The sequence below is a fragment of the Tursiops truncatus genome, chromosome 19 (genome assembly GCF_011762595.2).
Source record: "Tursiops truncatus isolate mTurTru1 chromosome 19, mTurTru1.mat.Y, whole genome shotgun sequence".
Lineage (NCBI taxonomy): Eukaryota > Metazoa > Chordata > Mammalia > Artiodactyla > Delphinidae > Tursiops > Tursiops truncatus.
In genome coordinates this window covers 27,834,843-27,860,700 of record NC_047052.1, presented here as the reverse complement: position 1 = coordinate 27,860,700, position 25,858 = coordinate 27,834,843, and the positions used below count along the sequence as shown (strand labels likewise).

At 44.0% G+C, this 25,858-nt stretch overlaps 1 protein-coding gene across 8 annotated transcripts in view; it reads left to right on the top strand.

Annotated features, from left to right (window-relative positions):
* Positions 1 to 25,858, top strand: part of NUP93 (nucleoporin 93) — a 102,952-nt gene that overhangs the window by 73,732 nt on the left and 3,362 nt on the right. For 7 of the 8 annotated variants that reach the window (XM_019935789.3, XM_019935787.3, XM_019935788.3 and 4 more), the window contains 15 exons: positions 6,780 to 6,854; positions 9,512 to 9,601; positions 11,333 to 11,472; positions 14,960 to 15,092; positions 16,520 to 16,677; positions 17,762 to 17,927; positions 18,198 to 18,291; positions 19,102 to 19,293; positions 20,015 to 20,141; positions 20,254 to 20,326; positions 20,620 to 20,664; positions 22,218 to 22,334; positions 23,239 to 23,357; positions 24,120 to 24,237; positions 24,678 to 24,761. In XM_019935789.3, coding sequence (XP_019791348.2) covers positions 6,780 to 6,854; positions 9,512 to 9,601; positions 11,333 to 11,472; positions 14,960 to 15,092; positions 16,520 to 16,677; positions 17,762 to 17,927; positions 18,198 to 18,291; positions 19,102 to 19,293; positions 20,015 to 20,141; positions 20,254 to 20,326; positions 20,620 to 20,664; positions 22,218 to 22,334; positions 23,239 to 23,357; positions 24,120 to 24,237; positions 24,678 to 24,761 — 1,731 coding nt within the window. The remainder of the gene's footprint in view (positions 1 to 6,779; positions 6,855 to 9,511; positions 9,602 to 11,332; positions 11,473 to 14,959; positions 15,093 to 16,519; positions 16,678 to 17,761; positions 17,928 to 18,197; positions 18,292 to 19,101; positions 19,294 to 20,014; positions 20,142 to 20,253; positions 20,327 to 20,619; positions 20,665 to 22,217; positions 22,335 to 23,238; positions 23,358 to 24,119; positions 24,238 to 24,677; positions 24,762 to 25,858) is intronic. The other variant, XM_033844618.2, reaches the window with a different exon arrangement.

The following is a 25,858-nucleotide window of genomic DNA, read 5'->3' as shown; positions in this document are numbered from 1 at the left end:
CCAAAAGGGAACACACCCAGATGAAGAAACAACATTGTTGGCATCCCAGCATCCCCTGTTCTGTGCCTTTTCATTCACCACCCCTCACCACCACCACCAAAAGAAACACTGTCCTAACTTCTGATGTCATAGATTTTTGCCTGTTTTTAAACTCTGTGTAAATGGAGTCATATGGTATGTACTCTTGTTTCTGGCTTTTGCTTAACATTCTGTATATTGTTACATGTAGTTGAAGACTATTCATTCTCATGGCCGAATAGTATGACTGCAATCTGTTTATCCATTCTGATGTTGATGGACATTTGGATAGTTACCAGTTCTTAGCTTTTATAAAGAGTGCTATTGAGAGCATTCTTGTACCTGTCTTTTGGTGAACATACGTTTGCACATCCATTGGGCACATCTAAGCAGGCAGTTGCTGGGACAGAGGGTACACATATGTTCAACACTGTTCCAAAACAGTTTCTTAGTGTACCCTCCCACCAGCACTATGAGAATTCTCTTTGTTCCATACCTTTGCCACACTTGGTATTTTTTGTCTTTTTCAGTTCAACCGTTCTGGTGGATATATGGAAGAACCATGTTTTTACAGGTTTTTTCCGTGTAATTTTCTTCAAAATGATGGAAAGGTGGTATTATCTCCACTTGGGCAGGCACCTTCTCTGCCCTCTTTGTAAGAAACCGCAGAGTGTGAAGGCCTGAGACAGGCTTTGGAATTCTGCAGGCCTAAGTTCCCGGGGCTCTCCCGGGAACCTCCCTGTTCTCATCCTCATTGTAAAAGGCCTCTCTTGAAGAACCGTTGGAAGGAACATAGAACGTGTGTAAGGTGCCTGGCCCAGAGCTGATATAGAGTGCACGCTCAGCATATCGCAGCACTCTTTATGGTGGCGGCTGGTATTTGGTAAGCTACACACTATTAAGTTTATTTTTATCATTTTAATATGGATCTATCCCTTTTTAAGTGTCCCTTGACCTATAAAGTCACTAGGAATGAAAAAAAATCTCAGGACATAAGTAGAAGAAATAATTAAAGTATGACTTGCCATCTAAACCATTCTTTCCTGGGCACTTTATTGTCAAGAATAAGGTTGTTGGAATCCAAAGAGTCATTAGCTAGGAAAGAGGCTTCCAGTCATTTTGAGCTGACCTTATATTTGAAGGAAAATGTCCAAATTTGGTTAATTTAATATGAAGAGAGGCTTGAGGCTTTTATTTTTAAGCAAAAATGAAGTAGGAGATGGTGGTTCCTGAATCATTTTTCCCCCAAGCCTTCCAATAACAGAAGAGCAACAACACGTTAGTAATATCTATTCCTGGCAAGTTTTAATAAGGGAAATGATGCTTCAGTAGCATAAATTCAATTTGGGAAGTTAATTTCCTTAGGATATCATTGAAGAAAAAGGTATAATTTTTAAAGAAAGGTAGGAATCGAAAGATTGTTAATAACTTTCCAGGTTGTAGTCTGAATAAAAATGATGTGCTTTGAAGCAAGAAAGAGACTCCTGGCTAAGAACTCTCATACCCTAGTCCTTGCGTCTGGCCTGTGGGGAAGAACACCACCCCCCCCCCCCCCCCCCCCCCCCCCCCCCGTCTGCGCTCCTTGCATGACACTACGGGCTTTGAGCATCGTTGAGAATCCTTGATATATCTTAGGCAACATTTAAAAGTAAATTTTTACCTAGCCTCAGTGTGTCGTGGCTGTACTGATATTAGACATAGTCAGTGGACGTTGCTTTAATGTATTGCTTTAATGTGTTGTCTGGAAAATGGCTCAGCCTAGCAAGCAATAGGCTCAGTAGAGAAGCTAAATTGTAGCTTAGTCATTACAGATAATGATGTGATGTGTGAACAGTGTGTGTTGAATGTAGTCTCTAATTTTGATCACTGACTTAATACCATATTTCACCAATTCCCAGTTACACATCTTTTCTATATTTTAACATCTCTGAAATCAGGATACACCTTAAATTCAGTGGTGTGTCATAGTTTGTCCGCATTTTTCTTTCCTAATGGTACATAAATAACATGATGCCTTGCAGTTGATGGTGTATTAGATTTGATGGAATACAGTAGAAATATAGACTGACAGTATGAGTTTGAAAACCCCAGACTAGATGATTCCAAGCTGTATTTTATGGCTCCCTGGTAGTTTCCTAATTTGTTTCATGTATTGGAATTTGAGTAGGATTTCAAGTATAGAAAGTGCTCAGCTGCTCTTTCAAAAAGAAGTTTAAGGAACACAACTCAACGGGCCCTTCATTTTGACATCAGGATATATCACATGAACACCTTCTTGCACAGCGTTCTACTGGTAGAGATAGAGATAGAGATTGTGAAAATTCAGCTGCTCTCCTCTACCCCCAACCCAAACATAACCTCTGACATTCTATCCTTCCAATTCCCTCTCAGGTATTTATGTGCACATTTATACGTATATGTCCATCTGATCAGTTTATTATCAATTTACTCCATAAACGGCACCATTTTATATAATAAATGATTCTACTTAGCATTATGTTTTGATTTTTTTTAACTTATTTTGGAGCTTTTTCTAGGTTAGTACATGTAGGTGTCTGTCATTTTTTATTGGCCGTAATAGATTTCATTGTATAAATGACCCAAGTATTCTGTCCGTTTTCTCCATGGAGAATGATGCTCCAGAAAAGTTAGATGTCATTACCCAAGGTCACACAGTTGGGTTGCATTTAGAACCTGGGTCTTCTGGTGCCCAGTCAGTGTTTTTTCTGGTAGTACTGGGCTTCTGTGTACAGATACTGTAGCCAACTATTGTACATTAATTACTTTGGTTCTGTTTTGCTTACATAAAGCCAAAACATTCCACTTGGAAATTAAAAACTCTCTTTCTTCTGTAGTATCATCACATTTTCTTTTTACTCTGTACTTGTTTTGCTAGAAGTGAGTGCTACATTCATTTTTCCCTGCCTGGAATGTGCTCTCCTTGGGAAAAGAGATTTATTCATCCCTGGATATGTTATGTACAAAAGTATTGCTTGATAAAAGCTTTCAGTTCCCTCCTGCCACTCTCCAACCACATCCTGCCTGTTCAGGAATGTTCACTTAGAAAATGGCTGTTTGGGGCACACCAGGTACACTGAGAAGACCCTTCTCATGTCTGTGCTCCCAGAGACTGCTGTTTCTTCACATTATCTCCAGACTCCTGGGTGAGCCCCTTGTTGTTCTCTCTGGCCCTGCCTACCCATCTTCCCTGCCTTTCTGGTCTCTGATTCTGTGCTTCTGTTATCCCCACTGTGCTCCGATCAGGCCCCAATACAGAGAAAACCTGAAGAGTTTGGAATGTTATTCCCACACAGCATACCGGCGTCTCCTTTCCCCGCCCTCTAGCAGCTCCTGGCTTTGAAATTCCATTGAATGTTTGCTGGTTCCTCTGCTCAGGAATGTGCATGTACACATCCTGTTGATGGATAACTGACTTTGTGTGTGGTGAAATAGAGGCTCAGCCAAGGGCAAATGAAGGAAAGGTACGTTTGAAAACAAGGGCATTAGGCAAAATTAATTTAAATGGAAATTTGAAGGCCGAAAAACCAACTACTTTTTAAAATTAGGTTTTTAGTAGTACTGGAAAATATTTCTCAAGGCTGTTTATGTATATTTAGCTGAAACAACTGTGTCCTTGCAGAAGTGTTTAGCGCCATTCCCCCTCTCCTCCCCATTTATTCCCCCCAGTTAGGTTACTGGAATTAACAGGCTTAGTGCTCTGTTCTTTCAAGAGACTCGGGGATCATCAACTTTCAGAGAGTTCTGTTCCAGAAAGATGGCCACATTATAGAACAGTCCTCAAATGCAGTGTTACTGGGAACACTCAGAATTAGTCCAGAAATAGAAAATGAGCTGCTGGGGGATTCTTTTCCTACAAGGAATGTGTTTTCATTGTAGAGGAGTGAGATGAGAATTTCCAGCCAGCACAAAGAAAATATCTTAGATTATGTTTCTGTAGTGTCGATATCTATCCACTGTTCAACATCTGATTTAGTCCCATGTTCATTATGGTTTATTTTTTATTTAAAAAGTGGTAACAGCTAGCATTTACTGGTCAAATGTTGGACAGTGAGCTCTTTCTACTTATTCCTACTTACTCCTTGTGAAATAAGTACTGTTTTCTTCCCAGTTAATTTAAGATTATTTCACAAATCTATGAGGGAGATACCATTGCTGCACCTGTGTTACAGCTAAAGAAACCCAGGCTCAAAAGAAGCAATATACTCAATCAAGATCACATAGCTAGTGAGTAGTGGAGCCAGGATTTCTAACTGCTACTCTCTCTTGTTCTTCGATGGCCATCCTTGGACAGTTGCCCCAGGCTGCCCTGGCTGGCAGTGTGGCCCCAGGCTGTGGGCACAAACCACGGCTCCACTACTTCCTATTAGAGTGACCTCTGGCAGGGTGCTTTCTGTGCGCTTTGGTGTCTTCATCTGTAAAATTGTTATAATAAAAGTATGTATCTCATAGGGTTGTGGAGTTAATACACAGAAATTAAGACAGTGCTTGGCATATAGTAGTTGCTCAGTAAGCGTGTCTGTTGTTACTATAACCTGATGGTTTTCAATCATTTCAGATAGGAATGCTTTCAGCTGTGAGTAACAGAAAACTTGAGTTTCTGTAGGTTGAATAGCGATTTATTTTTCTCACCTAACAAGTCTGCAGGTGTGGAGAGTATGGGCCTTAATTCAGTAGCTCTGCAGTGCCATCAGAGGCACCTCCTTGTCTCTGTATACCACCATTTTTAGCACGGACACTTACTTTGGGCTCACAAGCTGATTGCTGCAGCTCTAGACAGCCTGTTTGCATTCAGGGGAGAAAGCTGAAAGGCCATGCCAGGCTCTTTTTTCTCCCTTTATCAGGAAAAGCAGAAACTGCACTAAGCCAGAATGTACTACCAGGCTTGTGCTTTCATCCGGTTGGCTAGAACCAGGGTTCATGGCCACTCCTAGCTGCAGTAGAGGCTGGGAAAGGGTAGTGTGTAGGGGTCAGCTCATGAGGACCTATTGTTAGAGTTTCAGAAAATTTGCCATCTAGTTGATACTACTTGGAATAGCTTGATTTCTGCCATGGTGGGAATATTTACACCAGAAACCAGCAAACGCTACAAGTCAAGTTCCCTTTCCCAAGCCAGTTGTTAAACATTTACCAGCACACCATTGGATATATTTAACTCCATATGCCAGAGTGGGGAGTGGCAGTGAGTAGAAGTGAGAGGTAGGGATGTGAAATGGTCATTGGGTCAGCCAAGCAGCAGCATCTTCCAAGCTTACCATTTGATGGAGAGAGTAAGATGCCAACATATGGAAAAGTTTATTAGTCCATTTTTTAGAAAGACTAAAGTTAACCTTTAGCTAAGCTTATTCCCTACTATAAACAAGTATGGATCAAAATTAGGTGTATTCTACTAGGTATATTAGTTATATTCTTAAATTTCCAATACATTGGTTTTTACTGTACTGTAGTGAGATCAAATTCGATATTTTGAACAGTAAACTGTTTAAAGCTCTTTTAATACCAATGATTGCAGAAAATCAGAGCTGGGGAGGACCTCTCAAAATTGTCTAGGACAGCCCCTTCATCAGCCAAAGGGAACCTGAGGCTCCAAGGATATGTGCTTTGCCCAGACGCCAAAGCAAGGGAGTGGAGCAGTCCTCCTGGAACCCAGGTGTCCTGACAATCCAGTGTTCATTCTAGAACCTGAGGGTTTACAGCCCACCTTTCTGCTTCCTGCTTCTTCCTATTCTCTGTCCTGCCCCAGTGCATGCTCGTGTTGGTATCCCTTTTACCAGCTTTGGTGGTGCTAGGAAGTTTTGCTGCTATCTGTCATGTGTCTCCCAGGAAACCTACTTTAAACTGCTTTGTTTTAGATTTTAGAGAATAGAGCATTGCTTTTTTTTTTTTTTAAATGAGAGAAGCTTGAAGAATTTGATCTTTGCTGCAGTACAGTACAAACTAATATTGGAAATTTAAGAATATGCCTAATATACCTAATTGGAACATACCTGATTTTGGTCCATATTTTTTTACAGTAGGGAATAAACTTAGCTAAAAATTATCTTTAGTCTTTCTTAAAAAAGACTAATAATTTTTTCCATATGTTGGTGTCTAACTCTCCCCATCAGATGGTAAGCTCTTTGGGAACAGCCTCTGTGGGCTGTCTTGTCATCCTGTGGGAATAGATGTGTACACACTGTGCATGTGGCAGGCAGGCACTTGGCAGATGTTTGCTGAATGAATGAATGCCCAACTTAGGCTGGCTTCATATCTTCAGATGCATAAAGTTCATCAGTAGCTGTTGTCTTAGTGTGGACTCTAGATAGGAAATGTCTGAATCCTGGTATTGTGACCCTATAAACTCCATTTCGTCAGCTATCTGATCTGAGTGATGGAAACAGGAGACCCACATACACCACAGCCTCACTGGTGTAAAGACATGGAGGGGGAAGATGAGGTGGACTGGGGGATTGAAACCGAATGTTACAAAGAGGTGCCTTTCCAGAAACAGTTACTGAGATATCCTTACAGCTTCTCCAGCCTCCTGTTATTTTTGAGTTGAGTCCCATGCCTGCTCCCTTCTCATGTGATCATGGTAAGAGAGTTGCCTTCTGTTGAAGCCCGTAAAAATCATCGTTTTGAGGAAGTCTGACTAGGAAACAGAAACAGCTTTGTTAAAGACAAACATATGTTTATAGTTTTTTTTTTTCTTTACATGACTGAATGCTGTTCTGAACCAATTCTGAATGTGTATTTCTGTACAGCCAAGTTACATCAGTGATGCGGGACCCCCTGGTCGAAGCTCTCTGGACAGCATTGAGATGGCCTATGCCCGGCAGGTGAGTGTGTTCTCAAGGAAGATCGAATCCAGGAAAATCCTCTATGAGCCCGCTGGAAAGTAAAAGAGAACACAGACTTCATGTGAAAGTCCAACCCTGAAAACAAGTTGGGTTTTCATTCAGAGGATGCGTTAATATTTTACCATCTAGGTCCCTGGAGAAGTCTATCAAATTGGGTAATAGAATGACTCAGGTTTGATTTAAGGAAATTGAAATCTGCTTCACACACTGACCAAGGCATCTCATTTTGCATTTGGCAACAGCCCATGTACAGTAAAGCTTTGAGTAACTGCACTGCTAAGTAAATGGAGTTCTGTATTAACTATCACCTGGTCGGTGAATGGTATTATCAGAAATGCTTCTTCACCCCGTTGTAGAGAGAAATTTTCTGAATGCTTTTCTGCCTTGGTAAGCATAATGTACTCACCATTACCTGATATTACTGTCCTGGAGAAGCTTATGATACTTGGGGGGTTGTGGTATATCATTACCATGCGATAGTTTGAGTATGGATTGAGACACTTTGTGGTAAAGCTCTGGGACTCTGTTGACTGAAACTGCCCTTAGGACAGTACATACCTGGAATTGACTTTTTGAATAAAGCAGTGCTGGCCACCTGTGTATTTTATTCTAATTTGCTGCTTTGCTGCACAAAGTATCAAGAAGGGGAAACAGTCTTGTTTCTTGAATTGAGGGTGGTGGGCTTCCATCCCCTTTAAATTGTCCTGCACCAGCAGTGACCAAGGAACATCTGTTCTGTCGTGACCAACTCCCGCGATTCTTTTTCTTTTTTAATAAATTTATTTATTCATTTGTTTTTTATTTTTTTATTTTGGCTGTGTTGGGTCTTCATTGCTGTGCATGGCTTTCTCTAGTTGAGGCAAGCAGGGGCTACTCTTCTTGCAGTGCACGGGCTTCTCATTGCGGTGGCTTCTCTTGTTGCGGAGCACAAGCTCTAGAGCGCAGGCTCAGTAGTTGTGACGCACGGGCTTAGTTGCTCCACAGCATGTGGAATCTTCCCGGGCCAGGGATCAAACCCTTGTCCCCTGCACTGGCAGGCGGATTCTTAACCACTGCGCCACCAGGGAAGCCCTCCCGCAATCGGTGCCACTGTGGCCCTCAGCATCACCCAATTCCTTTCTTCCGTCCAACCTGGGCTGGGGTGGGGTGGGGTAGGTGGAGACAAAAACACGTGGTGGCTATAGAGGTGAACAGGGGGAGGGGAGAAACTGCTAGACCCTGTGCCTTTGACAGAGGGATGCCGTAACTGAATTATTTGGTGAGCTGATGGTATTATCAGAGATCCTTCTTGTACCCCTTGTTGAGAAAAATGTTCTAAATGCTCTTTTTAAGCCTCTCTCCTTCAGCGTACCACTGCCAGTTCTAACTCTAGGCATCTGAAACCAGCCACATCAGCTTCCCTCACATAAGTCCCCCTCCTTCCAACTCCCTCATGTTTTACTGCTGGGCCTTCATTTATTTTTTCTTCAGTTTTTAGATCTTCTTTTTCTCCCACACTACATCTACATTTTTTTAAATTTCACTTTCATTATGTGACTGACTTCCATTGCCACAGGCACCGTCAGAATTCAGGCCTAATGAAATTACAAGCTTTTGAGGAGAGAAACCATGTATCTTCTGTGTCTGTGAAGACTAAAACTTCATAAAACTAAGGTTTACTAGCACTCAGGACACTGGAATGTCATGTATCTGTTTACATGGCTATCCCCTCCAGTGGAGAGCGAATCTTTATATCCCATGTTGAACACAGTACCCCAGGGAAGGCTCCTCATAAATGCTCATGAGTGAATAAACACCACGTTCTGGTTTAAAAACCGTTTCATTTAATCTTTATAACACTCCTGGAGGCTGCATGATGCTCTCCCCCATTTAGAGTAGAGGGAGGTAAGGTTTGACAGGGTCCTGACTTGTCTAACATCACTACCTTGTTCAGTCCTCGGTAGAGCAAGGACTTCAGATGCAAAGAGTAGAACTTAATAGTTTTTACCATCATTATGTTGGTTTTTAAAAAATAAAATCCAAAGTAATATTGGCTTTTCCATTTGTTGAACGTCACATAGTTCCTTTTTCTTGAGAAAATTTTACTAAGGAGCTGGGATTCTTTCCCGAGAAACGGGTACTGCAGATGGGCAGCAACTGCTCTTATAAAACACGTGGAGGGCTGCGACCTGACAGTCCTTACTAAGTCCACAAGCCCTGGGCCTGGGGCCATTCAGTCCTTTTGCCAGAAAGATTACCAAATGTTTCCCTGGGTTCCTAGGAAGCAGCAGCAGGAGACCTTCCACTTTGGTCCTTGCTCTCTGGGACTGATGGTCTGCTGGGCAGAGCAATGCAGACCTGCCCGTGGGACTCCCCCCCCACCCCCGGGACCACCCTGCTCCCACTTCACAGCTGTTAGGAAGGCTGGGCTAGCGGCTAGCTTTCGTGGGTGTCGATGCTGCTTTCTGAAGCTTAGGCACAGAACTGGGAAGCTGGCCGGAGGCCTTGCCCTCCAGGCAGTGTGGATAGCTCAGCCACTCTGAGGAAGGAAAGCTTCTGACCATTGGGCAGAAGCTGGTTTCAGAACTGCTTCAAGGGGTTCTAAAAAGAAAAGGTGAAAATAGAATTTGTGCAATTTACTTTGCTTTTCCTTTCAGATTTATATCTATAACGAGAAGATTGTCAACGGACACCTGCAGCCTAACCTTGTGGACCTCTGTGCTTCTGTCACAGAGCTGGATGATAAGGTAGCGCCCAGAGCTGACCCGAGGAGACATGTGGGGTCTGGTGTTCCAATGGGATTAGCAGCTTGCTGACTTGGCAGAAATGTGCTGAAGAGAAACTCTATGCCCTGGAAGAAGATGTTAACTGTTCTTCAGAGTTTTATTTTAAATAATTTTGGGGTGGTGTTTTTGTTTTTGTTTTTGTTTTTTGCGGTACGCGGGCCTCTCACTGCCGTGGCCTCCCCCGTTGCTGGGCACAGGCTCCAGACGCACAGCCTCAGCGGCCATGGCTCACGGGCCCAGCCGCTCCGCGGCATGTGGGATCCTCCTGGACTGGGGCACGAACCCGCGTCCCCTGCATCGGCAGGCAGACTCCCAACCACTGCACCACCAGGGAAGCCCTTGGGGTGGTTTTTTGATGATGATCCTATATATATATATAGATATATGTATCTTTATGCATCTGCAAAAGGCCCAGCAAAGCTGTGTTTGCTTTGAAGTTCTGTCAGGCTCCAGCTCCTCCCTGCCAGTTTCCCTCCTTAGACAGACTAACAGGCTCTTTCATGAGATGTGAATTGTAAAGGTGATGCGGTTTTCATACCAGTGAGCCCCTTGAACTTGACTCAGGTGGGGTCTTTAAAAGCCACTTGGTTCTGTTCCTCTCTGACTCCCCATCTTTATTCCTGTCCCTCAGTTCTTATCCTTGGCCAATTTTCTCCCGCTGGGGGAAAAAAATTAAAAAGGGGATGGATAGATTGGTAGGTGGCCAGGAGGAGGGGAGAAAGGAGGAAAGGCTGTAACGGAAGCAAGCACTCGTACACACTTTTTTTTTCCTTCAAAAATGCTTTATTTTTTTTAATAGTAAATATAAGGCAATACAAACCAATCTAAAGAAAATAAGAATTTATCTACCATCTCACCACCTAAAAAGGGTCACATTTAGGGTGGATTTTCTACAGTTTTTAATTTTTGAGGGAAACAGTGAAAACAGGATTTTCTCTTTTCCTTTGGAAAAGGTGTAAACCTGCTTTTTCTCTAATCGCTACTGTCTTCCAAGGATTCTTTATATTTTGCAAAGCATTCAGGGAACACATTTTTAGGAGAGGTTTACAGCCAGGAGGATTCTGGGAAGAGGGAGTCCAGCTGTGTGGTGGTAACACACAGGAGAGATCACCAGTGCCTTTCCTGGGAGGCCACAGGAAGCCATCTTTTGAAGGGAGTGAATAGGCAGGAGAAAAGGAGGCTGTGCCACTCACACGGTGGGGTAAGAGCAGTGGACCCTGGAGAGCCTCTGGGAGGACAGAACCTGTATTATTTAGGTTAAACTCTTATTTTAAGCCTTAAAAAACTCCAGTGACCTTGTAAGGACTGAAATGCAGCTACTTGAGTTTAAACTCCTAGAGCTTTGGATGATTATAAATGTATTCACTCTCTCTTAAGGGATAACCCACTGAGATTCAGTGTTCTTGTTAGTTTTATGTGGTCTTAGTTATGTAGGTGGTTATGTCAGACCTGGAATAGTAATTGATCTGAAAACCAGCTCGAGACGGGGGCTGCTCGCAGGGAAGACGGGAGCTGGCAGCTGGCTGGGAAGAGGTGCGTCTTCTGTACTGGGCTTGAGCCTGAGGACCTCAGACAGGACGTTAACCTCTTCCCGCTCCATGTCCCGCCTGCCTTTGAGTCAGATTGCCGTGAAGAACGAGGCAATTTCCCCGGCCCCACAGCATTGTCACATGCAGTCTCATTTATGTGCAGAACATCTCTGACATGTGGACCATGGTAAAACAAATGACAGACGTGTTGTTGACACCCGCGACTGATGCCCTGAAGAGCCGCAACAGCGTGGAAGTGCGCATGGAGTTCGTCAGGCAGGCCTTGGGATACCTCGAGCAGAGGTAAGGCAACGGCAGCACAGAGGCTGGCTTTAAAATCCCCCGAAGGCAGCCATTCTTGGGTTTCAAGTAGTCCTCAAGCTAAGTGCTGTGTAGCTGGTATAATTTAAACAAGGTTGAGCAAGTCTGAGAGGTGTTAGGCTGTTTTCAGAAACACTTCTCTACCAGAACTATTTATGCACCGATATAAAATCATTTTGAGTGGGAGCATTGAGCACTGTTAGGCTTTTCTTTTTCTCTTTGTCCACTCTCTGTCCCTCAGTACAGAGTCATGATTATTAGAGCACGATGCCTTGGGTCAGGATCCTTGTCCCTCCTGTGGTTCAGCCATTACTGCTTAGGCTCTTTGTTTTCTCTAGGCATTTTAATTTTCCCACCCAGCATTACCACCTTCAAACCTTAGGAAGGCCCCTTGATCCTTTGTTTTCCTTCTGGCTCTACTTGGTTAATCCTTGTGAGTCCAGATCCTTCCCGGCTGCCTCTGATTTGTGCCTGGGGTTTTTTTGCCATCTCCTCACTAATTGGAGTTGGTCACCAAGGGGTTTGTGGCTGTGCCCTTGTGCCCTAACTATTGTCCCCCTCGTTGGTAGGGCCCGTGCCATTCATCCACTCCCTGTGGACACTTCTTCTTCTGAATTGGCCAGCAGGGGTTGTCGTGAGCGTGCAACAGACCCTCTTTATTTCAGAGACAGGGTGCTGGGCCTCTCTCTGTTAGCTCGAGAAGAGAAAGCCAAGCTGAATATACTTGCTCAATTGCAGTTCTTTGCTGCTGAGCCCATGCAGCTGCCAATGGCCTTGTAGTGTGGTCACCCTCTGTCAACAAAATAATAGTTCATTAGGAAGTCAAGGTAATTCAGACCTGGTACAGCACAGAGAGAACAGGTTTTTATACCAAATACTAAATTAATTATATAATGGCTACACGAGATGAACACCATCAGACATATTAAACTCGCTAGCCTCCATTCTGTTGTTAAGAAAAATCTGGAACTCCAAATGGTTTTTTATTGCTTCTACCACAGGGCACAAAGAGTTCATAAAGTATTATATCAGGCTTTCACTAAATTTTTGTAATGTAAATTTCTAAGTCTTCAGCCATAAAGAACCTAATGTATATAGTGGTATTTATTTGCTACAAGTCAGCAAAATATGAGTCAGAAGTTATTACAGTATATAAAAAACATGAGGATTTTAGTTTTTAACGTGTGTACATATATGACTGCTCGTGACTGCTTTTTCTTCAGTAAACCTCATCCTTAACGTTGTTGCTTGACTTCACCAGTGGTACCAGGCTGCAGTTTTTGGTTTTATATATGTAAGCTATCCCATTTCTTTTATTATTCTTTTCATTTAGTTTTTTTGGAATTATGTTGTTCCATTAATTCCTTTAGCAGCACTTGGAGCTATTTGGGAGTTTCCTGTGAACCACTATTGTATGCTTATTTTCTTTTTCACTCTAGTAGCATCACTCTCGGATGGCATCCTTTTTAAGATTTGTTGTCCCTTTTGATAAAGGGAATATTTCAGATAATTGTACTCACTAAAAAAAATGTTTTTTCTAATGCTCATCCACCGACAGTGTAATGTACGTACAGTATTTCAAGTGATATAATACACCAGGTGGCAAAGTAGACCTGGTCCCAAATTATTTTTGGGGTATAAGGCTGAAAATGTTGAGAAAACATAGCATTGTTTTGTTTCCTGCCACATTCCAAATTTGAAGCGAGGTACACATTTCTTAGCTCTCAAGGAATTTAGGCTCTGAGGCCCTTTCCAGCATGTGAGTTGTCTTCATTCGAGTTTGAAGAGACCATAGTGGGCATCTGTTTGTCCTGGTTGCTCCAGGACTGTTCTGTAATCTCTTTTCCAACCTCTGCTTTTAACTACTTCCAGTGATGGCGAACTCATTACATTTGCTAAATTGAATTGTGTTCATTTTTCATTATGAAAATACTACATGACTGTTACAGAAATTTTGGAAGATGCCAAAAAGAGGACCTGAAAAAGGGAGCAGTCCCCTCTCCCCCGCCCAGAGGCCCCTGGCACCTTGTTGTATTTCCTTACCCCCACACCACCCCTGCCGCCTTTTTGGACATATGAATATTTTGTTTGATATGTATCTTTTACACAGCTTATGATCCAAATGTGTACAATATATGGTTTTATGTAGTTTGCTTTTAAAATTTTTTGTCAGTATCATTTTTTATGACTACATCAATTTCCATTGAGTCTGTTTTCTGTAATTGACAGGTGTTTTTCTCTGTGTGTGTCTCTCTCTTTTTCTCTCTCTCACTCTCACCCTGTCTCTCTCAGTTGGTTATTATACTTAATGTGGTATAATATTAATATTATTATGTGGTTGAACATATGAAGCACCTGACTTTTTGAGGCAGTCTGTTTTGTTTTGGACAAGAAACATATTTAGAAAGTTCTTCAATGTATTAACCCCATGTTTGGGTATCTATAACTTGAACCATTTAATCTTAATATAAAAGCAATTTTAAAACACTGTAAAGGATTTTAAGAAACCTGCTAGCAAATAAATAAACAGGAAATGATAGAAAATCATTTGCAACCACCAGTGTGACAATGGGTTCAGCAAGGACCACCAGTGGAAACTATTGGGTGAAAGATTATTGGTGAACAGATTATTCACATGACCTCCAAGTATTACCCCATAGAGTACTTATTAATTACAAAGGGGGAAGGAGGTGCTTTTACAGTGGTGAAATCTGGTGGACAACACCTTTAACCAAGTGATCAAATTAAATGTTACCAAGAAGGGCAAAATGGTATTACCTGCCTCATTGTGGTGCTGTGTAGGTAGGGTTCTTGGCAAAAAAGTTGAACCTGAATCAAGTCATGAGAAACTATTCAGCTTGTGGGACATTTTACCAGGTAGCTAGTAGCCTGGATTCTTTTTAAAAGGTCAGTGAAGTATTTACAGATGAGGTAGCCACTGATTTCTATATTTCTATAACATTTTCAAATGGTTCAGAAAAAAAGTATGTGTGTTTGTATATGTGTGTATATCTACGTATATATATAGAGAAAACAACATCATACAAATATTAACAATTGGCGAATCTAAGTAAAGGATATATGAGCATTCTTTGGACTATTCATTTTTTTAGGTTTAAAATTTTTTGAAATGAAAAATTTGAAAAGATCCCACTAGAGCATTAGGCTGTGAGCTGGAGCAGTTATTATTCTGCACATTAGCCCTTAATGCATTTGAAGTCCACTATTATATTGCTCAAGGGATTCTTTTGAGTATCCGCAGTGATGAGAAATCTTCACAGTGGTCCACTGCCCAATGAATAAATAATGTAGTTTGCTTCATTAAGCATGCACTGTTTCCTCTTCTATGTTAGGTTGAAATCCAGGCCCTTCCCTGTGGAGTTCACAGTCTAATGTTTGTGGGTATGGACATAGATACATGTAATATGTGTTTTCAACCTCCCTTTTTTTGCCTTTAAATTTTTTCCAGTTATAAGAATTATACCCTTGTGACTGTCTTTGGCAACTTGCATCAGGCCCAGCTGGGCGGGGTGCCTGGGACTTACCAGTTGGTTCGAAGTTTCCTGAACATTAAACTTCCGGCTCCCTTGCCTGGACTTCAGGTATTGGCATCTTTCTCTATGTGATGAGTTACCTTCCCAGAGCAGTCTCTCTCGGATAGGCGTTTTCAGTTCAAATGAGGTTATGTGTGGGACCTACTATATGGAGAAGAGACAAGAGGGGTCAGGGAGAGAAGCTAGGAGACCTTGGGAGACTGGTGGTGCAGGAGTCCAGGTGATAATGGTGGTCGCTCAGCTTAGGGTGGAGGAGGGTGCAGGGGGATGATGTCATTGGGTTCTGGACATGTTTTGAAAGTAGACCCAGTAGGACTGTGGAAGAACTTGGATGTGGCAGAGTCAGGGCTGACTTCTGAGATTGTTGGCTCAAACAGCTGGAAGAACAGAGTTAGATATGGGTCCTAGAACGTGCCTTTCTTCTCAGCTCACAGTCTAGTTACAGTCAGATACAGACCCTGTGCAAAGTGCTGAACCGGAGCTGTGTACCAAGGGTGGTGGGCTGCAGGCTCCTGGCTTCATACAGGAGGTGAGGCCCACATTTGTGCTTAAAGAGTAGGGGCTTGCCAGCCAGGGGTCTGGGAAAAGGGTATTCCAGGAGGAGGGAGGAGCGTGAACAAACGCGTGGAGGCAGGAAAGAGTATCTGGTGTATCGGGTGTGTGGTAGGGCTGGACCAGCTTGGGGCCAGCTGGTGACGGCCTTGAGCACCAGGCTAAGCACTTAGGATGTAAATTGCTCAAAGGGGTTTAAGTGAGGAAGTGACACGATCAGATCTGGACTTAAGAAAGAGTCCTGCCGAGGGAAGGGTGGAGGGGCCGAGAAAGGAAGTCTGAGGTCCACTTTTCTGGAGGAGTTGGGGAGAAGGAGAAAGAGGAGTAACCACAGGGCTGCTGCGCAGGTGATGACAAAGCCACTTTTAGGAGAGAGAAGCTCTAGTGCTGGGAGAGTGGGAACAGAGCTGCTTTCCTAGATTCCCCAGTGCATAACGAAGCACGGTGTCCAAAACAAAGATACTAAGTGAGTGAACAACTAACAGGTGAATGGAAGTGCCAGAATCCATTTAGCTGATCATTAATGGTTAACATTTTATGAACTCAAATATGATGATAGTCTCTTATTGGTCAGTGAACGTCCTTAGCCTGAGTGCACATCTGTAAATTATCACAGAAGAACATGTCACCTGATTGCTGTGGGTACTGGGGTTCCACGGAGAACCCACTGGCTGTCTTTGAAGCCTGTGTACACAGTGCTGTAGAGGAAAGGCTCTCGAGCCAGACTGCCGCTTACCAGCTTACCTTGGAAAAATTATTTAACATCCCCATGCCTCAGGTTCCTAGTTTGTAAAACAGAGAGGAGGAGGCCATTCACGGTCCCTGCCTAGTGGAGTTGTGAGATTAAGTGACTTAATACAAGAAGAGGGCTTAGCTGAGGGCCAGCACATCAAAAGTCGTCAGTTCAACCTTTCCTCTTTTAGGATGGAGAGGTGGAAGGCCATCCTGTGTGGGCGTTAATTTATTACTGCCTGCGCTGTGGAGACCTGCTTGCCGCTTCACAGGTGGTCAACCGAGCCCAGCACCAGCTGGGAGAGTTTAAAACTTGGTTCCAGGAGTACATGAACAGCAAGGACAGAAGGTACAGTGAATGAGATGGTGCATCCAGAAGAAGCCACGTGGAATCAGCAGGGTGGCCCCCACTGGCGTTACTCTCTTTTCCTTGTGCGTAGCTCCAAATAAGTTTCTGCTTGGGAGAAAAATGAAGTTTAGAAAGCAAGTAGAACTCTGTAGAATAACAGTTGAGAACATTAAAAGAGCCCCATTCTGACACCATGTGTACACTTACAAAGTCCCAGGCACATCAAGGATGCTTTAGTAAATGAAACTTTGTTGTATTACACTTCACTTGTTCACATTTAGTGCTTTTCCGGTTGACCCAAATGACAATATACGCTTCATACTCAAAGGCCAGAGTTAGAAGTTAGCAAACTTGAGATATAATCATTGAATTAATTCAGTAAGTTTTTTTTTTTTTAGTTCTCTTGCATTAAGGAACTGCTAAGCATTCATTTTTCTCTGATTTTTGTTAATGTAATAGGACTTAAGTTCATATTCGAACCCAGTTTCAATATACATACATGTATGTAGAAGAAATAATGGTGGTTACCCCAGTTATACATGTGGAAAACCAGGGTTACTTTTTTGGCAGTGTCAATAATGCCGTGTCCAGAGATGGTCTTAAACCATAAGCCCTGTCTTGCTCATGTTAGAGAGTGTAAAGTAGGGACAGTGTTTTAGGGTTCCCCCAGATGCAGACTCTTCCCCCAGATGCAAGGGTTTGAGTGCATGGAATTTATTTGGGAGGTGATCTCACAGGGATAAGGGAGTGGAGAAGCCAGAGTGGGGCTGAGGCACTTAAGGGACTGACTCTCTCTTGCCCATCACTGCTTTAGGGCTGCCAGGGAGGTGGGTGGAGGATTAATTCCCCAGACCTTCTCACGTGCCTCTGACAGCCACTACTTGAGGAAGCCAGTGGGTGGAGACGCAGGTGTTGGTAGCTGCAAGTCTGGTTAAAGTGATGGTGCCCGTGGGTATGGGTGGGACAGTGTTACCCTCCATGAAGGAAGGCTTTGTGACTTTGCTGTGTGGTTGGGACCTGGGTACTTTCAGATGCCCGTGAGGGTCTTTAGCATATGTGTCTGTGTGTTCCCTTGTGTCTCTAGATTGTCCCCAGCTACGGAGAACAAGCTCCGACTGCATTACCGCAGGGCCCTCAGGAACAACACGGACCCCTACAAACGGGCTGTGTACTGTATCATTGGCAGATGTGACATCACTGACAACCAGAGCGAGGTGGCTGACAAAACTGAGGACTACCTGTGGCTGAAGGCAGGCGCTGCTTCCCTTGCCCAGTAGGGCATTCTCCCCTTCCCCCTGCTCACACACTGCACACAGATGTTACTGCTTAATGTATAATGCCAATAGGGTGACTGGACTAGTGGATTTCCTGTCTCCTGGCCCATTTTTTATTGTGTAATATTCGCAACCAGTAACACAGCCATTAGCGTAGCCTTGAGCATGGCAGCTAATCAGCTACAAGTCCGCACCCGGCACAGGAAGTAGCTTGTACCAATGCCTGTATTTCTCTTGGGCGTTTAGTTGAACCAGGTGTGTTTCGATGATGACGGCACCAGCTCCCCACAAGACAGGCTCACTCTCTCTCAGTTCCAGAAACAGTTGTTGGAAGACTACGGTAAGATACCCAGAACATAACTACCTTTCCTCTCTTGTCCACCTAAGGTCACTGCTTAGCTTTTTTCTGGGAAAATCCATCTCTGAACTCTGTCTCTCCTTCAGAACCCTCTGGATCTTCAAAACACAACAAAACAATGAGTTCAAATTTGGGTAGAGGCCACGCACGTGGCCGTAAACAGAGTATGTGACTTATATGGTCGTGGACAGTAAACTCCACTAGTTCTTTGAACTGCTCTGGCAGACACTGGCTCAGGGAGAGACATAAGAGGACTTGGTTACTGCTTCCTCAGAGACCTCGCAGTGACTATATCTGAGCACAAACAAGGGAGAAATAGCTTTTAATTTTTTCTTTCTCTCACTGTTTAAAAATTGGGGGAAGAAAAGGAGATTCCAACTAGTGGTCCGCAGTGTTGAACGCAGATATCTGTGAATCTGAGTATACCGAAGCTTTGAAATCATTCCTGTCCTTATTGAGTGACTTTTATCAGGATAAAGGAGAGAAACAGCCCCTTTTGTATTCCGTTTTAAGGTCCTGTGCTCTGTTTCTCTCCCAACTAATGCAAGCAGTTTGGGTTTTACAACACAGCCCCCGCTCACCAGTTGTTTTGTGAGGTCCAGAGGCTGTGGAAACAGGCCACGGCTGGAGTGGCGTCCACTGTGTCCAGAGCCCCCGCATCCGTTCAGGCTCAGGCTGGTGCTTTTGTCCCGCCCAGCAAGTCCTTTGAGCACATAGGGCTTCTTCTGGGCTCGGGGCTGCCGGCAGAGGCCGGCTCCTTCTGAGTCAGCTTGACCTCCTCTTCCTGGACAGGCGAGTCCCACTTCACGGTGAACCATCAGCCCTTCCTCTACTTCCAAGTGCTGTTCCTGACCGCGCAGTTCGAAGCTGCCATTGCCTTTCTCTTCCGCATGGAGCGGCTGCGCTGCCATGCTGTCCACGTGGCGCTAGTGCTCTTTGAGCTAAAGCTGCTTTTAAAATCCTCGGGACAGAGCGCTCAGCTCCGTGAGTATTTGTTGGCAGTGGCACATCCATAACACATCCCCCCATCAGATGGCAGTGGACACATAGCTGCAGCCAGCAGGGATTTGGGCAAGTGGTACCAATCATTTTAGAGTGTTGTAGGCGGTTGGGCTTATGAGATGATTAGTATGAGGGTTCTTGCCTTTCCCGCCTCCATTAGTATTCCCTGAGGTGTTTAATAGATAAAATGCTGTGCTAAGTGCTAGTTTTGTGGCCAGTGAGTCAGGTCGCCTGGAGGGTGGTGCAGGAGAAACAGTCCCTAGAGTCGTGAGACTGGTTCCCATTAGGGCTCTAACTGGAGACATTGGAAGGCACAGCCAGCCATCTTGTGTGCCTACCTGCATCGGGTGGGAGTCCGGGGAGGGAGAGAAGATACCTGTGCATGAATGGCTGCAGCTTCCTTAGTAGCACAGCAGACTCACTCCAGAGCACATGCCGTAATGGTCAGTTGTCACCATCTTTTCACTCAGAGACCAGCATACCTAGTGATTTACTAAAAATGCCACTTTCTCCAATCTGTACTTGGGACGAAATTGAGGACAGGGTGGTGAAGGGGATTGGCCTAAGCTCACAGTGGCAAACATTGGCTGGGCTGCAGGAGTAGGTTCCACCACTGGGTCTTTGGACTCAGTTCCCATAGCTCTCCGTTGCATGGGTCAGAAGGGCAGTGTGGTTGTGACCAGTTCTGTCCCCGTCGGTGCAGTCAGCCATGAGCCTGGCGACCCTCCCTGCATGCGGAGGCTGAACTTCGTGCGGCTACTCATTCTCTACACCCGGAAGTTTGAATCCACGGACCCGAGAGAGGCCCTCCAATACTTCTACTTCCTCAGGTTAGACTGGCTTTTGACCATTTTCTTCATCTGGTTTTGATTTCTGCCACTGTGAGAATGACAGAGACCTTGGGGCCACACCAGAAACCAGGTTGATTTTGTCCCCTTCTAGAGACGAGAAAGACAGTCAAGGAGAAAACATGTTTCTGCGTTGTGTGAGCGAGCTGGTGATAGAAAGTCGAGAGGTATGTCTGTTAACTTTTCTCCACGCCCCCATGATTTCCAGTGTACAAGTTCTCATGCTGATGTGATACTGGATGGTCACCTCAATATGAGTTTGGTGGATGTGGCTGGGGGCAGGGGGGTGTTAGAGTTTTCTTTGGTTTCTGACAATGAAAACGTTGATTCAGTCTCACTGTTCTCTAGTTTGTGCAAGACTTCTCCCACCTCCCCTATTCCTCTCTTGTTTTCAAAGAATTGTGGATTATGTATATATCCTCGTCCAATCAACTGAGTAAACTTTTTTTTGTCTCTGCAGTTCGATATGATTCTTGGGAAACTAGAGAACGATGGAAGTAGAAAGGTGGGTTAAGTGCACCCCAGAGGTGTGTTAGTTTGCAGTTGGGGATTTATAATTGTCCAAAGAATACAGTTAGATTTTAGGATTCAAGGTACTGAAGATGCAAATCTGAATGAAGTTGCTTAGTTTTAAAAACAAAGAATGAAAATTACAGGCCCCAAATGATGACCTTGATTTTACATACATTTACATTTCTCCTTAAAATATGTAAATTTGTGGTTAGATAGTTTTTTTATTATGTTCAGAATACTCATCTGTTCACACCTGCCATATTTTCAGCTGAGAAGGCTACATTTCTGCCATTCTTGGCTCAGAAAATATGCAAGAAAGAAATTGGTTCCTGCACTTACTCTCCCCAGAGGGGAAAATTACAAATGCACTTGACCTCTCTCAAAAGATAGTTTTTGAGGGCTCAGAACTCTACACTGACCCCAGAGATGCAGCTGCTCCCGTGAGCCTTAGCAGTTCCCTAAGACCCATCATGGCTATTGGGCAATGTAGAAGGGGCAGAGGCCCTAGTGTCAGAGACCCCTCCTGACCCACTCGGGCACTCTCCACATGCCTCTCTTAGGGACTCACTTTCCTCATCTGTAAAAATGGGTGGTTTAGAGACAGCAGTCTCAAGATGACCTCCCACTGCTCACACCATCCAGAAGAAGAACAGTGGCAGTGCTGGTGACAGTGGCCATGCTTATGGAGCAGTGACGACTGCCAGGCCCCTGTGCTGAATGCTTGACATGTATTTTCTCACTTAATCATCACAAGAACCCAACGCAGTGGGAAGCGTCATCTGTTTTTCAAGGGAGGAAGTGGAGACAAGAGAGGTTATTTTCCTCAAGATCACACAGCTAGTAAGGAAGTGAGCTGGAATTTGAGCCCAGTCCTTCTTGACCCCAGAGCCCATGCTCTTCACTGATCTCCTGTGCTGCCAGGGTGGCGGAGCAGGTCCCCCGACTTGGTCCAGGGCTGATGGAGAATCAGATGGCCAGTCAGACGTCACATAGTCTGCCCTCTCTCTTCACGGTACCTCAGGCCTCTCCCATACTTTCTTGACCATTTGGTTGCTGCTGAGTGATGATGCAGATTTTTTTTGTTTGTTTTTAGTATCCTGACACCACTTGCCATATATTTTTTCAGGACTGGATTTCTTTTGCCATCTGTCTTAGAAAACAAATTCAGAATCTTTCAGATACTTTCTCTGAGCCTCCTGGTTTTCTTCCCCCTAGTGCCTACTCATCAGCAAAATTAAAATCATTGATGATTTCACCGATTCTCTAGGTCATTTTGGAAAATTAGAAAACACAGTCTTACTGGTGACTTCTGTGCTGCCTTTGAGTCTGCCTCTTCATGGGTAGTTTCCTTGGTCCTTTTCATATGTTTAGTACGACCTTATATCTTCAAGAAAGCCAGAGTCTAGCTGATGAAATATGTGCATTGCCCAGGGCAAGTATTTTCAGTTAAAGTAGTTTTCGGATCTCAGTTGCTTCTCTGTGTTTAAAATAACAGCTCTGTCCCCCCATTTCTCTCTTCCTCCCCTCCATGATTTGTCTTGTCAGCCTGGAGTCATAGATAAGTTTACTAGTGACACAAAGCCTATTATCAACAAAGTTGCTTCCGTGGCAGAAAATAAAGGACTGTTTGAAGAAGCAGCAAAGCTTTATGACCTTGCCAAGGTAAAATGTGCTCTTTTCTTTCTTCTGCACTTAATAGATCTGTCATCGGCCTTTTGGCATTAAATGCACAAACATTTTGATGGTGCCATTGTTGTACCCCTCTCCCTGCTGAGGCATTTTCTCCTAGTGCTTAGGCAGTTAATAGTCCAGTCAGGGTGAAATTCCCATTTTACAGAATTATTTCTGCCCATAAGGTCTTTCTGGCCAAACAAGAGTGACATATTGAAAGGCTGTCCCACGGGCACTGAGCAAAGCCTCCCTTGGCAGCAGAGGAAGCGCCCATCACGCTTGGGTGGTGAAGCTGCTGGTGAAGATGCCTGGTGCTCACCCTCCGGGCAGCCGCACAAACACTGACCGGTGTGTGTCAGGGAACAAAACCACAGCTGAGGGGTTCTGAGAGAACTGGAGGAAGTAGCTCGTTGTGAGAACATGCGGGGAATACCGATGACTGTTAGGGCCTGAAGAAGAGTACATTCTCTCCTTTTATCAGCTGACCAACGTGGGCAAAAAGAGGGTTATAATTCATTTTTCCTTTCATTTAAAAGTGTTCTGATTGAGGTCTAATTAAAAAGTAGAAAAATGTACACATATTCAGTGAACAGCTTGATGAGTTTCCCACAGGTATGTATCTGTGTCATCACCACCCAGATCAAGATACAGAACAGGGAGGGAGACGCAACAGGGAAGACATATGGGAACATATGTTTATGTATGACTGATTCACTTTGTTATAAAGCAGAAACTAACACACCATTGTAAAGCAATTATACCCCAATAAAGATGTTTAAAAAAAAAAAAAAAAGATACAGAACAAAAGTTCCCTCTTTGGTTTCGGTTATTTAGTTTTTTTCCTCTTATTGATTATTTTTAATTGATTCCTTTCTTAATTTAAAAAACCGAACAGAATGCTGACAAGGTGCTGGAGCTGATGAACAAACTGCTCAGCCCTGTCGTCCCCCAGATCAGTGCCCCGCAGTCCAACAAGGAGAGGCTGAAGAACATGGCGCTCTCCGTCGCGGAGCGGTAAGGCCGGGGCTGGCTCCGGGGGGTCCCGGGGCTCCCAGCGCCCACCCAGACGCATCTTCAGCTTTACCGTAGCATCAAAGAGTTCCCCAGCATGGCTCTACTCACTCACCCTCCCACCAGCACTGACAGTTTGACAGTTCCTGTTCCCCCACGTCATAACCAACTGTCACTTGGCACTGTCACTTGGTAAACATTCTTGCGAAAAGGAAGGGTATGAAAGGGTATCTCAACATTTTAATCCTGTACATGAGGTTTAATTCTAGGCATTATACTCATCTATGTGTCATTAGCAGCCATCTCAAAGACATTTTGGAACAAAGCTAGTGATGGATGGATGGGGAAATTCTTAGAGATGTAGTGGCCAGTGTTTCAGAAGCTACCTTCCTCCCCATGAGTTCGAGGAGTTATCATACTTTAACCAGTGTAACTCCCAGGCTGGGGCAATAGTTGTCACTTTCTGTGCCCTCTGCAGATACGCCCAATAAAGTGACCCAGTGAAAACTGGGTTGGAGATGCTTGCTGAGATGGGGGCTGAGGCAAGAGAACTGTGCTTCACACAGAACATTTATAGGTGGATTTCTGTCAAACCCGCCACCAAATGCTTGGCCATTTCAAAAGAAACACTATTTTCCACTCCTTAGTTCACTTCATCTAGAGAGTTTAAGAGGTTTTGTTTGACATTTTTTAGATGCTATCCTCAAGTTATAGATTGCACAGAAATTCCTAATATACCCCCCTTACTTCTTTTTTGTCCTTCAGGTATAGGGCTCAGGGAATCAGTGCAAATAAATTTGTGGACTCCACGTTCTATCTTCTGTTGGACTTGATCACCTTTTTTGACGAGTATCACAGTGGGCATATTGACAGAGCCTTTGATGTAAGTTTCAGGAGGGGTGTTTGAAGTGCAGGTTAATGTATGCCCTTGAAAAATCAAAACACTTCGTGAGATTCATTTAAAACAAAGGAAATGTCACCAGTATGCCTGTTAAGTGAAGAAGGACAAGTATGATCCTGTGAATATAAAAGGGATTTCTGTGTTGCTCTTTTTTTCCTTTTTCTCTTCCTTTCTTCTTTAGTCTAAAAACAGAGAGATTTCTCAGAGTAATTTGAAATCTCTGAATTGTAAAACTGCCTCAGAAAACGAGGATAGGAATTGAGTCAGTCAGCAAGTTAGAATCAAAGCCTTTGAATGAGGGGATTAGCATTTCCTATTAAGAAGCCCACTATGAATGTGTTAGATGCTGACTATGTGTTTGAGGAGATGAAATGACTGTGATGGTTGTATCATATGGGACCGATGGGTTTTGTTTTAAATAGATAATTGATCGGTTGAAGCTGGTGCCCCTGAATCAGGAAAGTGTGGAAGAGAGAGTGGCTGCCTTCAGAAATTTCAGTGATGAGGTGAGTCCTTTTCTTCCTGAATTATAAAATTCTTTTTTCCCCCACTTCTAACTGAAAGCTTTTGTTTTAACATAGCCAATAACTTTAACAGTCCTACTACAGTCACCATCCAGACTGAGTTTTCTAAGACAAGTCCAATTTCAGGTATCCTGGGCTGGTTTTTCTGTGAGTACACATATCCCCATCAGATTATAGTCTGAGTTCCTGACTCAGAAAATACACTCGCTTTAGAGACCAGACATATTCTTGGGAGAAACAGGTTTCTTGTTGATCTGTGGGATCTGGTTTGATTCTTTATTATGCACTTGTTCTAGAGGGTGTGTCAGTGCTTAACTCTGATCTTGTCTAAGTAGTTCCATTGGGTACATGAAATATGCATCATGATTCACGTCCTTCTTTCCCTTCTCTGAACCATTTTGTCTCAAGAAGCAGATGCAGTGACCACGGACTCAGTTATCAGCCCAAGAGCCCCAGAGCTACTGTCTCTCTGCAGGGTTTCTAGCATGTTGCCACTGCTTAGCCCAAGGGTACTCAACTGGGCTGCACACTGGAATTGCTAGGAGACCTTTAAAAAAATCTGTGTGCCCAGGCCCAGAAATTCTGGTTTCCCTGATCTGAGCTGCAGCCCAGAACTCCCCTGGTTATTCCCATGTGCAGCTAAGGGTAAGACTCTTCTCTAGAACCACAGGCACTGAGGGCCAGCTGCCTGGTTCCAGGATGTTCCTAACAGTGTTTCAATTTAAAACCATTAGTAAGCACATTCCTTTTATGAAAGCATGTTTCTGTTCTAGAGGAAGAAGAAAGGCCGGCTTCTGCGCATGTGGTGAGGCAGCTGCCTGCTGTGGTACACACAGTTCAGGAGGTCTTACCTCTTGCCGACCATCCCTTCACACCTGCTGCAGTTCTACCCCTAGCCACTCCTTCTGTTGATTCTTGCCCTCCCCTGGTTACATCATTCAGTGTTTCATGGACTGAAGTGTTGTACCAGGGCCTGTCCTCATAGACACTCCCAAGGACTCTGCTCGGGCTGTGCTGGTCCCATGGAGACAGTCTGGTGGGTCTGAGACAGTGGGGAGTGGTAGGGACTAGAGAACCAG